We start from the raw sequence: 13,047 nt of genomic DNA on the forward strand, positions 1-13,047 counted from the left end.
TTGTATGGACTTTGCTTTATGAGTGGCTCATGATGATTAAGTCACTCAGTTTTAGTAGTGATAATAACTTCTTTTACACCATATTTTTTCTTAATGCACTCTTCTATATTTTTGTATTTTTTTTTTCTCGTGTTGGAAACTCGTGTGTATATTCGTGTTGGATCATAGCATAGGTTAAGCCTATACACTAAGGATTAAATTAATGTGAGAAGTTGATTAATTGTGCAAGTTTGTGTTCTTTAATGTCCATTGTGTGTTTTATATATTGTCTCGTTGTAAAGTTTAAAAAATGTATCCACTTGCGAAAATATTATTGAAATGATATTGATGGTCAATTCACAAAACAATTGAAAATTTTATCTTCCATGTAATGTATGTTTTATGTTTATTTGTTTATAATTAGAGCCCATTTGAAATGAAAAATCTGTTATAATTAAGATTTAACATTGATTGTGAATCGTTTGAGATAATGAGTAAATCTTGTAATGTTCTCGTCAAGTAATTAAAGTTCATCGACTATACACAAAGATGAATGACATACTCTCCAAAATTAGTTGTGAAATTTTGAATCTCTTGACTTTGCATAGAAGTATTTGCTAAGTTAATAAGGATATTGTTGTCCTTTTATATCATATAAACTTTCCTCCTATAATTCAGAAAAGTTTGATTCTTACTTTTCCATACTGCAAGATAAATCGAATGAATTAATCATATTATTTAATAAAAGTGTAATGTTAGAATTATTGCTTAATTATAATATTGTATTCAATAAACTTGTGAATTTACTTTTTATTCACTATAAATATAATTTTTTCCACACCATCAACCAATTAAAGTTATTGTTATTATAATTTTCAAGATAATTATGATAAAAATTAATAAATTTATTATACCAACCATCATACGATTATATGATTAGATGATGTTACAAAAATCTTTTGCATTATTAATTATTAGTATATACCCTGTTTATTCTAAATTTATAACTCAAAAGTTAAATAAACAAATAAAATAAGGTTCGATGGTATTATTTTAGCATAGATCGTACAAATAAATTGTCTAAAATGATAATTTGTAAAAAAAAAAAAAACGATTGTGACACCATTTCTGAACGAGATTGAAAAAAAAAAGTGACAGCCCTTTTTATCTTATAAGTATCTTCTAAGTCAATGAAGTCACACACACTAATGACTAACCCATAAAGCAGCGTAATTAAGACCACAGCTTGCACTGTGCGGTGCAGTGATAATCATGAATGACTCGTACACGTTTTCCTGGGGACGTTCACGAGTTTATTTTCTCAACAATTAAATCAAATCGGGCTAGATATCTGTTCGGGACTCGTTTAATTTGGAGTGCTACGCACTTCAATTTCCAACCCCTTTCGTGAATACTATTTGTTGGACCTTAGAGTTGACGTGGTTTGGTTACACGACAATAACAGATTGGTACAAGATCATGACCATAAAGAGAGGCAAGTAAAAACAAGATCATGAGAAATTGCTGCACGATCAATGGAAGCAGGGTCCCTCCACCATTGGACTTGGTAGTGTTATATAGGTGAATATTATTATGAGTTAGATAAATCTCTTAATCTTGATTATTATTCTAAGGGAGAGGGAGTGGTTGGTTGCTAGTTGCTATATGACTTGTGATTCAACTGGTGGATGCCTTTCTTGTAGGAAAAACAATTGTTGTGCCTTTTGTTACGGAATCCAATGCCAATGGATGGTTACGCTACCTGTTTCCGGTCTTCAAATGACTTTGGTGTTTTTAGACTTTAGTTTTAAGGTGACAGTTGAGACTTGAGAGGAAGTGATTGCTAGCAAGAACTTGCAAACTTGAATTCTACTTCATATTTGGTTGGACCCTAGTATTTATGCCTGCAAATGAATTAAATAAGCCTCTTGTTCCTAGGCATTTTAATCCTTTTGTATTGTTCAGTGCACTTACTTGACGGGCAAGTGCAAACAATGATGTATAAATTTAAATTGTATAAAAATAATTTAATTGTAATTTTTACCTTCATAGAGTTTCATTGTGTTGCAGATTGTGCTTCTACATAATTTATTTTTTTGAATTCTTGCCTCCAAAGGTTTAAATGTAGTAAATTTTGTCATTTCATCAATCACTTCCACTTTTGTTAGTGAATAATTGATGTGGTAGCATTGACTATATGTGGTATTAGCATGGATTGATATCATGATAATAATGTGGCATTGACGAGATTACATGACATTAGGGGATAAAATATACAATATTATGAAAAATATGACGGTGAATGTGTGATATTGTGAAAATGAGACAAAATCATATTTGAATGTAGGCTTAACATCAAGAAACTTAAAACATATTTAAACTATTAAATTTTATACGAGTTTTAGGTTAAATTGTAATTTTGATTTTTTATAATTTTTAATTCGTTGTTTTGCAACTTAAAACATAAGTGTAGGAATTAAAGACATGTTTGGAGTGGCTGTGAGTTTTTATTTTTTTTATTTTCAAAATAAAATGTGTTTAACAAAAATGAAGCTAAAGTAATTTTAAAACATTTTTTGAAATACTTTTATGTTCATTCAAAATCAAGAAAAAAGTTTATGAATTTGATTTTTAGTTTAAAAAATACATTTTTCACACTTGAGAATGTTATTTTTTGTTGGGATCACCATTATCATCATTACCAATATCATCTTCATTCTAGTCATAATTAGTTATCACTGTCACAATCACAACAGTATCACCACCATCATTATCATCAATATCACTATAATCATAGACATTGTTACCACCGTCATCACTATCATCGTCATTATTGGTATCTCTCTACCATCACCTTTACTAATATTATCATTATCACCACATAAAAATACTTTTAAACTAATTTTAATATGATATGAAAACTTCAAAATAATTGTATTTGAAAATAATCATGTTTTAAAAACTATTTAATTTTTTTAAAAATTAAAACTAAAAGTTGATTGTTATTTTTAAAAATTATGAAATTCAAAACTAAAAATACCACAGTGAGGACCTAAAATAAATAATATTGAATTAGTTACAAAAATTTAAATAAAACTTTAAAATATTTTAGAGACTTATTTATTTATTTTTTAGTATTAGAGACTAAAATACAGCGATATACAAATTTAATAACTAAATTCACCATTTATTTATTTTTAAAAATTTTAAACAATCCAGTCAATCAATTTTGACAAAAACAAAACACGATCATGGCTGAAGCAAGCAAGAAAGAAGCTGTTGGAGTTCATAGTTGTTACAGGCTGGACGGTGTAAGAGTCTTGTGTGTTCAGTTTAACAAACCGATCAAGCTGTCGTGTGGTGTACCCACTGATCTGTAACCGTGGTCTCGACAACAACAACAACAACAACACTATTGTTCAGAACATAAAAGATCCCAAATAACAAGACCACACACCATGAGTGTCATCGACATTCTCACCAGAGTTGATTCCATTTGCAAAAAGTACGACAAATACGACGTCGAAAAGCAAAGGGACTCCAATCTCTCCGCCGACGATGCATTCGCCAAACTCTACGCCTCCGTCGACGCCGACATCGAGGCCTTACTTCAGGTCACACTTTCCTTCATTCTTTTTCAAATTCATTACTAAATGAGCGAATTTGTGCCCTAATTCATGAGAATTTTCGATTTTTTTTTCATCTCCCAAACATGTGTGACAATGTGTGGAATCAATTTTGTGCAGAAAGCAGAAACCGCTGACAAGGAGAAAAGTAAGGCATCCACTGTAGCGATCAATGCCGAGATTCGTCGAACCAAGGCTAGATTGTTGGAGGAGGTTCCCAAGTTGCAGAGATTGGCTATGAAAAAGGTTGGAACTATGAATTGCATTCAATACATATGATATCTGCCTTAGCTCCGGTTGATTGAATTCGTGAAGTATTGTGATTGTGAATTGTCAAAAAATCTTGTAGCTGGCACTTTCAACTGAAGTGAAGACGCAAATTCATGATTTATGCAGTTATAAAGATATCTAGCTAATAACATGTTATCTGAAAATATTAGTTGTTTACTTTTGTTGAGTTTTATAATAAAATTTGGCAATGAAAAGACAAGTTAAAAACAACATGTTCAACTTCTAGGAATGGAGTAGATTTATTGTTGATTCTGTATGTAGTTCTGACTACTTCCAGAAACTGTTGACTTATTTTATTTGGCATGTATGTTCTCTCAATAGCTTGATTGGAATTTTTAAGAATTAGTGACTTACTGGCACTGGCATGCAAATGCTCTATATTAATAGGGTTATACATTTGTCCAATGAATCGTACGATGTGTTCGCAGGTAAAGGGGCTTTCATCACAAGAATTTGCTGCCCGAAATGATTTGGCTCTTGCATTGCCGGATAGGATTCAAGCTATCCCAGATGGGGCCCCTGCAGCACCCAAACAAACTGGAAGTTGGGCAGCTTCAGCTTCACGTCCTGGAATTAAATTTGATTCAGGTAATTGAAGTTATCCGTGTCTCATTATAGTTTATCAATGGGAGACATTGTAATTGATGGTCCTCCATTCATTTTTGTGTATCATGTCAATTCCAGATGGGAAATTTGATGATGAATACTTCCAACAAACTGAAGAATCAAGTCGATTCAGGCAAGAGTACGAAATGCGTAAAATGAAACAGGCAAGTAACTTTTAGCAGTTGCGACCAGAAAGACTGACAGTTTTTTCTATCGTCTTTTGCATGATATATACATACGTACATACATACATAGATATATACATACATACATATATATATATGTTGAATGTTGTTCTAGACATGGTTTCAAATCTAATTATGTGGACCATTTTTAGGATCAAGGTTTGGATATGATTGCAGAAGGATTGGATACTTTGAAAAACATGGCACATGATATGAATGAGGTCAGATTCCTGTTGTATTTGTCTTTCTTTCTTTTTGTGTTTATTTTCCCACATTTAAGTTCATTATTTATGTACCAAATACAGGAACTGGATAGACAAGTTCCACTGATGGATGAGATCGATACTAAGGTGAGATTTGTGAATTTCTGCCTGCACCCTTGAGCCGAAAAACATGGAAAGGAAATCAAAGTTTTCAAAACTGGAATTAGTAAAGTTAATAGGGAACGGTTTTTTGTTGTCGTTACAGGTGGACAGGGCATCTTCTGACCTTAAAAATACCAATGTTAGACTTAGAGACACAGTGAACCAGGTTTTTTAACTGCAACTCTTAGTCTTAGATTTTCATCAATTTCCAGTTGCATCAGTGACAGATTTTGAGAGTCTTATATGGTTTTTTGTTCTGATCCAGCTTCGATCCAGTCGGAACTTTTGTATTGATATTGTTTTGTTGATTATAATTTTGGGAATTGCTGCTTATTTGTACAAGTAAGGTTCCTATCTCTTTTCTACAGATAAAAATATATGCTAGTCTCTACTCCCTTCTCTTGTGTGGATTTATAGCTCAGTTCATATTCTAGTACTGCCTTGTGTGCCTCTTTTTTACCTGAATACTGGAAATTTGATTGTGTGGATTATGGAATATTTAAATCTTTCTCCCAATGTAGACTTAAAAACGTCAAATTTCATTTCATGACCTTAAGCTGTGTCTTAGGTTAGAAATTGGTGTTGGTTTCTTGATAAAAAGCATTCATTGCATGTTCCTTTTAGAGGGCATTTTTTTCTGGCCTTTAGGGTATGAAAATTCATTCCTGAGAATATTATGATGGGAATGATATTCTTGGGTGTTTTGAATATAATGTGTTTGGTTACCAATTAAAATTCCTGGAAATCTTTTTTGAAATTCCTAGGAGTAATTAAAATGTTTTTGGTTTACAATACACATTTCTAGGAATATATTTTACAATTATCAAATTGCCCCTATTATCGAAGATATTATCTTTTAAAAAAGAAATTGAAGATATTATCTAAATATTATGCTTTCATACAGTTAATATAAAATATGTTGTGTTCATTTTTTAAATATTATTTTAGAGGACTCTATCTTTTTTAATATGCAGTAGTAATAGTATTCGTTCTTTTTAGTTTTTTTAATATATTTATTGGTTGGTAAAATTACTGGTAAGTGGTAACATCAAGATACAAAATAACAGAAATACAGTTATTTTGGTTACTTTGTATTATGATTATTATTATTACTGTTTGGATTTTGAAACACAATAGCCACATTGATAATTATTCTGCAAACCACATCGTCAAATTGCTACATAGCAAGATATTGGCATAGCCATAAACAGAGTGCAAAGGGGAGCTACCCTAGATGAGTCATACCAACATTTGAATACATGCCTGCCATAGAACAAGGGGAACTAGAGCGGAAACCGGAGATTTGAGGAGAAGTTTATGCGGGACATACGAGGGTATTTTAGGAGTTCTGAAAAAAAGTTTTATTCTCACTACTATGCATGGGAATGCATCTTTCCAGACCTATTGTGAGGGAATGAAAATCCGTTGCCACTTGGGAACTCTTTTTTTCCCCTGAGAATGACTTATACCAGGGAATAATTTTTTTCTAAACTCCGATCAAACAGGAATATTTATTCCCTAACCTGTATTCATGACAATGCAGCCTTTACTGTATAAATTATTCTCATTATATTCCCTTCCTAGTACAGCCCCTTTTCTTAGTTTTCTGAAATGCAATTCTCGTTTGTCTTCTTTGTGATCCATATCAAGATATCTTTTATCTCTGCAATAATAAAAATACTAGAATTCTTTGCTTTAATCGGGGGAAGTTTTGGTCTGCTTTAAGTTTGATTAGGCATTCCTTTGAAATTAAAGGAGTATATATGTTTATGCAAGGCTTTATTTTATACATCCAAAAGGGGAGAAGCTCAGTTTTATATAAGTGCGTTGATTATATGTTTTTGTTGACAAATGTTTTTCTACACCTATTTAATGGTGATCTAGTTAATAATAATTAGTCTACCAAATACTTGTGTGATTGTTTCATTTCCATTGCTGGCTTATTGCATAAGAACTTATCTACCGAATCTAGAACTTTAATTTGAAATGGTTATTAGCAACCTTCCGACCAAATGAATTTCTGACTTCTGAGAAGTTAGTAATGATACCAACAGATAAAAAAGCTTAACTACATGTGTAGGGATCATATTAATGTTGTCTTTTGATTTGTTAACCTTGGTTGATGTCTTTATTTTCCACGTATTCACTTGTATTCTCTATTTTAAATATAAAAATAAAAGTTACAGTATGAATCAATTTTCAAAGGCTATGTTGTTGAAATATTGTGTCCCGTCTATACTTAATATATATATATCAAATTGAACCATTTTTTAACTGAAATCCTCAAATTTCTGAGGTGGTTGGTTCTTGTTTCTTTCTTGATAGCATCGTCCAGATTTTTATTTAACATCATGAGTTTGAATTGAGATGGCTTTACTAGTCTTGTGTGTTTCCTTTTGCTTCTTGAGATACCTTCTCTGAGTCTGACTTGCCGTTCTTTTATTGCAGTGTGCTAAAGAAATGATACGGCATAGAAGACCATGGGATCAATTTGTATGGCTTATCTGTATTTCTTGTATTTTCTTCGTAATATAGTGGTGTAGCTCGCGTCTGATTTTTTTAAAACTATATTTTGGAACTTGTCTTGCTACTTGAGAGATGCACTTGTCCTTTATAAACCGACTCTATATGCCGCTATATTATGTCAAACTGTATAGATTTGTACTTGTGTAACATACTAATTCAATGTTTGCCTTGAGGATATTTCAAGTAATCTATTTTCATTTATCCTGTGTTTGAATCAGGAATTTTAAAATTTTAAGGAATTTGAAATGTCTAGAATTTGAATTGCTTTGATTTTAATTTCCTTTATTTTTCAAACAAATGCTTTGTTTGGATAAATCAATTCAAATTTCTTTTATTTTAAATTTTTTGTTTGGATAGGGTAATTTAATTTTCTTTATATGCAAAATTTCAATTTTATATTTTAAATATATTAAATTTTAATATTAAACTTTATAGAAAATAAACACAATCTAAATTTGAAATATTAATTTAAAAATATTTTCAATTTTTAATAATTTATAAATACAAAATATTGATACTTTTAATTAGGGTTGTTTTATCTTACCATAACCAATGATATTTTTAAATCGATATCAACCAAGGCTATTTTTCGATCGACATCAAATAAGGCTTTTTTTGTCAAAGTATGCCGGAAATATTTGTCAGTTGACATCAGTCGGGGTTATTTTTTGGCTAACGTTGATTGAGTCTATTTTTCAGCCGGTGTTGGCTAGATATTTTTACCAATGTTGATTAGGGTTTGTTTGACCGACACCAGCTAGGATCTTTTCGAACAACATTGACCAAGACTATTTTTAGCCAACGTCGGTCTAAAAAATCCTAGCAGACGTTGACAAAAAAATCTATCCAATATTGGTCAACGTTGGCCGAAAAATCCCTAGTCGAAGTTGGCTAAAAAATAGCCCTGACCAATGTCGGACAAAAAACCCTACCCAACATCGGCTATAAAATAGTCTTGGTTGGTTTTGCCTAAAAAATAGCTTTGACCGATGTCGACCGAAAAAACTTTAGTGGATGTCGGTTGTAAGAACCTAGTCGATGTCGATTAAAAATAGTAATGTCTGATGTCGGTCAAAAATACCTAGCTGGTGTTAGCAGAAAAAACCCTAAGTAACATCAACCAAAAAACCTAGCTAATGTGGTTAAGAAATAGCTCTGAGTGATGTCAGTCAAAAAACCCTAGTTGATCTCAGCAAAAAAATCTTAACCGACGTCGGCTAAGAAAATCTAGTTGACATCAACCAAAACACCCTAGCTAACATAAAATAACCCTAGTCGATATTGGCTAAAAATAGTTTTGGCTGATGTTGGCTAGAAAAACCTAACTGATGTCGGCTGAAAAACCCTAACAGGTATCTACTCAAAAGTTAGTCATGATCGATGTCAGTAGAAAAAATCTAGCCAACGTCGGCCAAAAAAATCATTGGTCAACATCAATTGAAAAAACCTGGATGACAACGACCAAAAAAATCCTTGGCCGACGTTAGCAAAAATTTCCCATGACTGACATCAGTGAGAAAATAACCCTAACCAACACCATCTCAAAAAAAATTTAGCCGATATCGGCAAAAAATAGCTTTGGTTGACATCATAAAAAAAAATTCTGACGAAAAAACCTCAACCAACATCAATGAAAAACAACTTATGTCGATATCGATCGTAAAAACTTTGGTTATCCGTAGTTGTGAGTGTTGAACGAGAAAGAGTCGCGAGCAAAAACGTGAGTTAGAATCAGCATCTCTGAAAAAATAATTTCAAATTCTATATTTTTTGAGAGAATTTGAAATCTCACTGTTTTAGTCAATCAAAATGATTCATAGAAATACTAAAAATTAAATCTCTTTTCAAATACTCTATCCAAACAAACTATTTTATCATGAATCATTTTAAATTCCTTGAAAAAATGAATTTCCATGTTAAATTGTTTCATCCAAACACACTATTAGCGTGGAAGACAAAAGGGGATTCTAGAGGTTGAACGAAATAGAAATTAGCGACCTAAAATCACGATGAGGCTAAAATGCAATAAATGGATTGGTATTCATTTTAGGTTTAAATATGTTAAATGATTTAGATAAATGATCGAATTTTATTTTTGGTCCCTAATAAAAAAAATTTGTTGTTGAGTTTCTAATATATTAAAATTTTTATTTTGAGTCTCCATTGTTAGTTAGGTGATGCTCTGACACCATTACAATCGCTGATAATGTTGAAAAGATCAATTTATAAGATAACATGTCATTACTTAACTTACAGCAGAAACTCAAACTAAAAAATTTAATATATTGAGAACTCAAAACAAAATTTAATTATTAATCAGGAACCTTATATATATTTAAGTTTTAATTTTATTTTCATTTGTTCAGCCTCTAATCGATGTTTTTTTTTTCTATAAGATCACTAGTTTCATGGTTTCTTGATGATAATGATATCTTATCAAACCATTAAGAATTGTTTTGGTAGGGTGAAATTGAATGAAATAGCGAAGAAATATTTAAATTAAAGTTGAGTGATTTAGGTTTGAGATTCATTTTTTAAAATTTCTCTTCATTTCTCACCTATTTCTTCATCAAGTTATAAAAGAGAAAATAGAAAGGGCAAAAAATTCATTTCAAATAAATATTTTTTAATTTGCTAATTTTTCAAATAAAAGAAGCAAAATGATAAATCAACATGAATTTAATGTCTTCATTTTCTATTTTACAAATATTATATGATTTTCTCAATTTAAAAATTAATATTATCCTTTTTTTTTCTTCTAAAATTCTAGTCGATCTTGTATTTTAAAACTTTTTTTTTTCAATTAAAAACTTAAGAGTTCAAAGTTCACCATTAGGCATACATGTATCTACTCTAGAAAGTGTTGGCTTGCTTTCTTTACTCCCAAGTCTTGGTCATGTCGCTGGCCAATGATTCCTAACTTGCCCGCTTAAGATACATTTCATCGAAGAAAGTTTGCTGGATGCGTAGTCGCAGCTGAACTCATCACTCCCCATACATTCCGCAAGATATTATGTTAGTTTGATTCGGTAACTTTGCGACACAGATCCAAAAAGGCTTCACAATATGGTTTTTCAAACCGCTAGTTTTCTAGTACATGGGATTTTCACTTTTCAGTATTTACAAATAACGTGTTTACCGGTGATGAAATAAGAAAGGATTTGCAAGAAATACTTCATTCCATAAATTAATCTCAAATCATAATACAATCACCAACTCAGTTGCACTATGATGGCACTTTATTCTACCTCCCATACATCCATCACCTATACACAGCTGAAATAAAATAATATCCTATAACTAAGTATAGCAAATGCCTTACCATTTCACCTTTATACATTATTTCTGCTTACTGAAAAGAATAATCACACACTGCACGAACTAAAACTAACTGCATTCTTTCTTATTTACATATATAGAATTCACTGTATCTCCATCCCATGCAGAAAGAGCTCCACAGGTTCTACGTATTCACACAAACAAGCATGTACATATGAACCTAAACTATTCATGCATATTTCGTAAAGGCCAAGCTATTAAACTCTTGGGGTTGTATGATGGAAGTCCACTGGTCAAAGTTATTGAAATTGTAGCCTTTGTTGACATCTTTCTCAAGTATTTGCTTCCCAACATCAACTTCTTCGTTTAGTTTTTTATTGAGGGGAGCATACAAGTCCAACTCGTTCTCTTCAATGTTTCTTCTCTTCAGAGGATTAAACAAGTCCTCAGCTACAGGTGCTATGAACTGTGCTCCTATTATTATATTATTTAAGTTGCCATCATGCAATGAAGCATATGCTTTCACATCATCATTACAGCCAAAGCTCGAGCTTGAGGCCATGTCAATAGAATTAGGCAGAGCACTCTTAGAAGCCAGAATATAAGGCAACATTGGATATTCACTATGCAGAGAGTTTTTGACTGGTTCAGGATTTGATTTCTCGCTCATTTGTTGAAAGTAGCTTGTTGGTTCATAAATGGGTTCATTTGAGTCTTCCCAAAGGCTTCTTGGGCTGATAGTCTTTTGTCGAACCCGGCACAGCACCCACTCATCCAGCTGAAGCACAGGGACAGAAACAAAAACAAAACCAAGATATTGTCAAAACTTAGATACTATCACTCTAATGGATCAACATGATGCTGTAATCTTAATCTTATGTACTAGTATCTTATCTATTATTTGATCCTGTAATTTAAATGAAGATCTTGTCTATTAGTTACAACTTAGTTTAGATTAAGATAGATTGGATCTCTTGTCAATCAGTTGTACATAGACTCTATAAGTGTACTATACAGTATCAATGAAATGCAATTGAGAATTCCCTCAATAATTTACTCTATTGGTCATAAAATACCACCAAATTGAAAAATTGAACTCATGAAATTGACCTACTCTCATGGTCCCTCCTTGCTTTGAATTGGAGATCGTGGAATCATGCAATCTATACTCATGCATGATCCAGTCGGTTTTCGATCCCTTTGGTGGACGACCCTTGTAGAACACGAGTGCCTTCTTCACAGCAATGCTCTTCATCCCACAGGAAGTGAAAATGGGTTTGTCAGTCCCAGTAGCTTTCCAATAACCAGAAGCAGCTGCTCTATTAGGCCTCACTCCATTGGGATACTTCCTGTCTCTAGGAGTAAAGAAATACCACTCATCCTCCCCAAACAAAGCTTTGCCTGTTCAAAATGAAAAGCTATCATTCCTTTAGTAATTACTACTTCAAGACAATAGCAACAACAATAACAACAAAAGCCTTATCCCACTGAGTAAATACTTCAAGAAAAGAATGAAACACAAACTAAAACAGTGCAATTGCTAACACAGACTTGGGAGCTCCCATGGATTATACTTGTAAAGATCTATTTCTGCTATGAATGAAGCAGGAAGGGGTGATGATGTCACTTTGTTTCTCAGATAGTGAACAATTAGCTCCTCATCAGAAGGGTGGAATCTAAATCCAGGAGGGAGTTGGATTTCTGAATTAGCATCTTTGTCCATGAACATGAAGGTAGGATGCCTCAGGAGGAACAACCTAGGAAATGTATCAATCAGTTACCGATATTATCGATCAAAATGTCTGTAAGCTTGAAACACTGTGCATGGATTATATATATAAGCTGCTTGGCCATGCAGAGAGGGACAATTATTCAGCATATAATACTAAATAGGTGTGTGAAATGAAAAGAGACTGAAAGCAACCCGTTTGTCCCATGTTGTATGACCGACATGCTTCAAACTTCAAAGGGTATGCCAAATAATTTCATCAGCACGGTTACTTAGCAATTTAGGCAAAAGATTGAGTTCTGGGGTCGCCGCAAGTCAGGTTGAATCACACATAGGATACAGCTTGGTTTGAGGATTCAATGGCTAAGTTTGTCAACTTTCCGCTTTAAATTATCCAATATTTCTAAATCAAATAGCTTATATGCCTCAAGTTGCAGGTAATATAGTTGCATTACAAAATT

The 13,047-nt window shown here is 32.3% G+C and overlaps 2 protein-coding genes across 2 annotated transcripts; one reads left to right on the forward strand and one right to left on the reverse strand.

Moving 5' to 3' along the window:
* Positions 1–3,437: 3,437 nt before the first annotated feature.
* LOC114398060 (syntaxin-71-like) lies at positions 3,438–7,779 on the forward strand. Its single transcript, XM_028360186.1, has 9 exons — positions 3,438–3,593; positions 3,726–3,851; positions 4,325–4,484; positions 4,581–4,666; positions 4,840–4,908; positions 4,993–5,037; positions 5,156–5,218; positions 5,318–5,394; positions 7,501–7,779. Exons 1-9 carry the CDS (start codon positions 3,438–3,440, stop codon positions 7,514–7,516), a joined length of 798 nt encoding a protein of 265 aa, XP_028215987.1. The 3' UTR covers positions 7,517–7,779.
* A 2,959-nt stretch (positions 7,780–10,738) lies between these two features.
* LOC114398059 (NAC domain-containing protein 2-like) lies at positions 10,739–12,678 on the reverse strand. The gene is made up of 3 exons (XM_028360185.1): positions 12,409–12,678; positions 11,972–12,258; positions 10,739–11,635 (listed from the first exon to the last, which is right to left on the reverse strand). Exons 1-3 carry the CDS (start codon positions 12,584–12,586, stop codon positions 11,087–11,089), a joined length of 1,014 nt encoding a protein of 337 aa, XP_028215986.1. The 5' UTR covers positions 12,587–12,678; the 3' UTR covers positions 10,739–11,086.
* Between the last annotated feature and the right edge of the window lie 369 nt (positions 12,679–13,047).

The sequence above is a fragment of the Glycine soja genome, chromosome 19 (assembly GCF_004193775.1).
Source record: "Glycine soja cultivar W05 chromosome 19, ASM419377v2, whole genome shotgun sequence".
Classification (NCBI taxonomy): Eukaryota; Viridiplantae; Streptophyta; class Magnoliopsida; order Fabales; family Fabaceae; genus Glycine; species Glycine soja.

Excerpts from the sequence above, each read along its gene's own strand:
- LOC114398060 (XM_028360186.1), top strand. The coding sequence starts at position 3,438 with ATGAGTGTCATCGACATTCTCACCAGAGTTGATTCCATTTGCAAAAAG. Across the intron at positions 3,852-4,324 it reads AGAGATTGGCTATGAAAAAG|GTAAAGGGGCTTTCATCACA; the intron begins GTTGGAACTATG and ends ATGTGTTCGCAG. Across the intron at positions 5,219-5,317 it reads TTAGAGACACAGTGAACCAG|CTTCGATCCAGTCGGAACTT; the intron begins GTTTTTTAACTG and ends GTTCTGATCCAG.
- LOC114398059 (XM_028360185.1), bottom strand. The coding sequence starts at position 12,586 with ATGTTCATGGACAAAGATGCTAATTCAGAAATCCAACTCCCTCCTGGA. Across the intron at positions 12,259-12,408 it reads TAATCCATGGGAGCTCCCAA|GCAAAGCTTTGTTTGGGGAG; the intron begins GTCTGTGTTAGC and ends CATTTTGAACAG. Across the intron at positions 11,636-11,971 it reads AGCAAGGAGGGACCATGAGA|CTGGATGAGTGGGTGCTGTG; the intron begins GTAGGTCAATTT and ends CCTGTGCTTCAG.